This window comes from Manacus vitellinus, unplaced genomic scaffold (genome assembly GCF_001715985.3).
Source record: "Manacus vitellinus isolate BGI_N305 unplaced genomic scaffold, ASM171598v3 scaffold_61_pilon, whole genome shotgun sequence".
Taxonomy (NCBI): Eukaryota; Metazoa; Chordata; class Aves; order Passeriformes; family Pipridae; genus Manacus; species Manacus vitellinus.
In genome coordinates this window covers 2,250,851-2,254,058 of record NW_021940696.1, presented here as the reverse complement: position 1 = coordinate 2,254,058, position 3,208 = coordinate 2,250,851, and the positions used below count along the sequence as shown (strand labels likewise).

Here is a 3,208-nt window from a genome sequence, read left to right as displayed (position 1 = left end):
GTGGGGAGGCCCTGGCACAGGTTGGGCAGAGAAGCTGTGGCTGCCCCTGGATCCCTGGAAGTGTCCAAGGCCAGCCTGGAGCAACCTGGGCTAGTGGAAGGTGTCCCTGCCCATGGCAGGGGGTGGAGCAAGATGATCTTTAAGGTCCCTTCAACCCAAACCATTCCATGGGCACACACCCCCCTAGGCACAGGTACAGCTGGTCACACACACCCTGGCACCAAACACACCTCTGTGGTTGATGGTGCACATGATACACACACACAGGCACAACCACCTCACACCTTCCCTCAGCAGCAGGAGCCCCAGAAGGGGCACAAACACAGACAAACAAACACAAACACAGCTTTGCTCATCTGTCTCAGACACATCTGACCACACACACCTGAACATTGGGTGCCTGACTGTGCATACCTGAACACAGAACCCTGACCTTGGACACCAGACCACACACCCAACCATCACACCCAGACCTGGACACCTACCTGACCACAGAACCCTGACTTTGGACCCCTGACCACACACCCAACCATCATACCCAACCCTGGACATCCAACTGACCACACACACCTGACCTTGGGCACCTGACCATGCACACCTGACCATCACACCCAGACCTGGACACCCACCTGACCACAGAAACCTGACCACAGAAACCTGACCACACACCCAACCATCACACCCAGACCTGGACACCCACCTGACCACAGAACCCTGACTTTGGACCCCTGACCACACACCCAACCATCACACTCAGCCCTGGACACCCATCTGACCACACACACCTGACCTTGGACACCTGACCATGCACATCTGACCATCACACCCAGCCCTGGATACCCACCTGACCACAGAAACCTGACCTTGGACACCTGACAACTCACCCAACCCTGCACCCCTGACCACACAAACCTGGGCACACCAGTCTACTCAGAAGCCCAAAGAAAAAGGAAGGGCCAGTCCTTAGTGACATAATTCCCATTGCTGGACGTTAATTACCATTTAATTACCAATTAATCACCATTTAATCCCCCCCCCCTCAACCTGCCAACTGCAGGCTGAGCCTTGGAGCTCCTGTTGATGCCCCGGGAAGGCTCCCAGTGAGGGGCCTCAGAGATTTGGAAGGCAAATGGGGCACTGGGCAGCAAGTGTAAGGTGATGCTGATGGTTATCACCTGCTCCTCTCTCATTCCCATGGACTGGGTGGAAAAACACCCCTGGTAAAGCAAACGGAGCCCGGGAGCAAAAAGGCTCCCGTGGGGACAACGGCTCTGTGATATTTGGGAGCTGACAGGGACTGGAAGTGTCCCCACCACGTTTTTGGCACTGAAAATGATTTCTAATGACTTGCCCACATCTAGGGGAAGAAGCATCTCTGCCCATCAGCTCTTCCCATGCTCTCTCTGCAACCTGGAAAGGGATTTTGTCCCTCTGGGTGGGTGGAGGAGTTTGGGGACTGATGGGGACAGTGGAGGGGCAGGAGGGTTTATCTAAAGAAAGGGAGATTCAGGAAGTTGTTTTGGGGCATAAACCCTGGTTTTTAGGCGGTAACGATGTCCAAGCTCCACCATGGACTGACCAAGACACATTTGACCCACTGGTCATCCTCTGCTTACCCTGTCTGCATGTCTCTAGCAGGAATGGTGTCCCTCATTCCATCACCACATATCCCCAAAATGTCCCTGGACAAGACCCACGAGGCAGCTGATGGCAGCCCCCTAAACCCCCCACATGCCCCCAAACCAAGAGGTGGTGTCCTTATCCAGCCCCAACACCATCCCATCCTCACCCCAGACCATCCCCACCACCACCACGTCCTGTGAACCCTCTTCCTGAGCCACAGTCGTTATTTTGGAGTCAAAATCATTAACAAACGTGCTGAGGATGGTGGGGATGAAGACAAATCCTTGAGGAATCCCACCAGTGCTCCCAGCCCAGCACAGCCATGACTGTCCCTCACTAACCTGCTCCTCACTGACGTTTTGGACCTTGTGGTGGCCTTGGGATTTGACAAGAAACTCCTGAGGAACAAGGTCTAGTTTGCTGGGGCAACAAAATGACCCGATGCTTGGCTGGAGGGAAAACTGGGAGCAGTGTTGGGGTGGGAAAGGGGTGTTGAGTGAGGGATGTGGGATGAAAATGAGGATGGTAGGGCCATGGTCCTACCAGCAAATGGAGGTCATGGTGCTTGGGCTGTCCCGCCCTCCTTCTGGGAGAAACCCCCTGATTTTGGCACGGCCAAGGTGGCCCCTCTCATGTTTATGAGATCGCAGGATGGGTCAGTGGGATGCTCAGGTTGGATAGGGATGGATAACTTGGCTGTGGAGTGAGAGGGGATGAGTCAGCCCCGGGTTTGGGGGGACATCCTTTGGAACTAGAGATGGGCTATAGCACCATGGCCCCCACCACGTCCCTTGGCAGGACAGCAGGATGGCCACGTGCATGTAGTGGGAGGTGTCCCTGCTCATGGCAGGGGATTTAAGGTCCCTTCCAACCCAAACCATCCCATGATTCTGTGGTCTCCAGCCTGGCCATGTCCTGGCAGCACTGGTGGCTCTGGGACAAGGTCTGGCAAGATGTGATCCAGGCTGGACTCACTCGTGGAGGGGCTGAGGACTTTGTGGACACTGACCACGTGGGAGAAGATGCAACACCTGATGGGGGGGGGATGATGCTGATGGACACTGCCAAGGGAACTGTGCCTGAGCACTCGGTCTGAGGGCTTGGTGATGGTGTTGGGCTCCTCAGCACTCACAGAATCATGGAATGGTTTGGGTTGGAAAGGATCTTAAAGATCATCCTGTTCTATGGGCAGGGGCACCTTCCACTAGACCAGGTTACTCAGAGCCACATCCAGCCTGGCCTTGAGCACTTCCAGGGATGGGACATCCACGATTTCCCTGGGATTCACCACCAGGGACCGATTTCCCCCCACCCTGCAACCAGGAAAGGGGGAGGGTAAAGGACTCACTGTTGCTTGCGGGTGAGCTCCTGCTCCTTCTGCACCAGGTCCTGCTTGAGGGAGGCCAACATCTCCACGCTGACATCCACCTGGCGCGACAGCTCCGACGCCCGGTCCTCCAGCTCCTGCTTCTCCCGGCTCAGCCGCAGGCTCTCCTGCTTGGCCTTCTCCAGCTCCGAGCTCTTGCGGTCCAGCTCCACCTGGAGCCGGCCCACCTGCGAGGCGATCTTCTGCTCCACCTCCTCC

At 56.1% G+C, this 3,208-nt stretch overlaps 1 protein-coding gene across 1 annotated transcript in view; it reads right to left on the bottom strand.

Annotated features, from left to right (window-relative positions):
• FBXO41 (F-box protein 41) overlaps positions 1 to 3,208 on the bottom strand; it is a 19,595-nt gene that overhangs the window by 10,856 nt on the left and 5,531 nt on the right. The window contains exons 2-3 of the mRNA XM_029963714.1: positions 2,972 to 3,204; positions 2,599 to 2,654 (exon numbers count right to left, since the gene is read on the bottom strand). Coding sequence (XP_029819574.1) covers positions 2,599 to 2,654; positions 2,972 to 3,204 — 289 coding nt within the window. The remainder of the gene's footprint in view (positions 1 to 2,598; positions 2,655 to 2,971; positions 3,205 to 3,208) is intronic.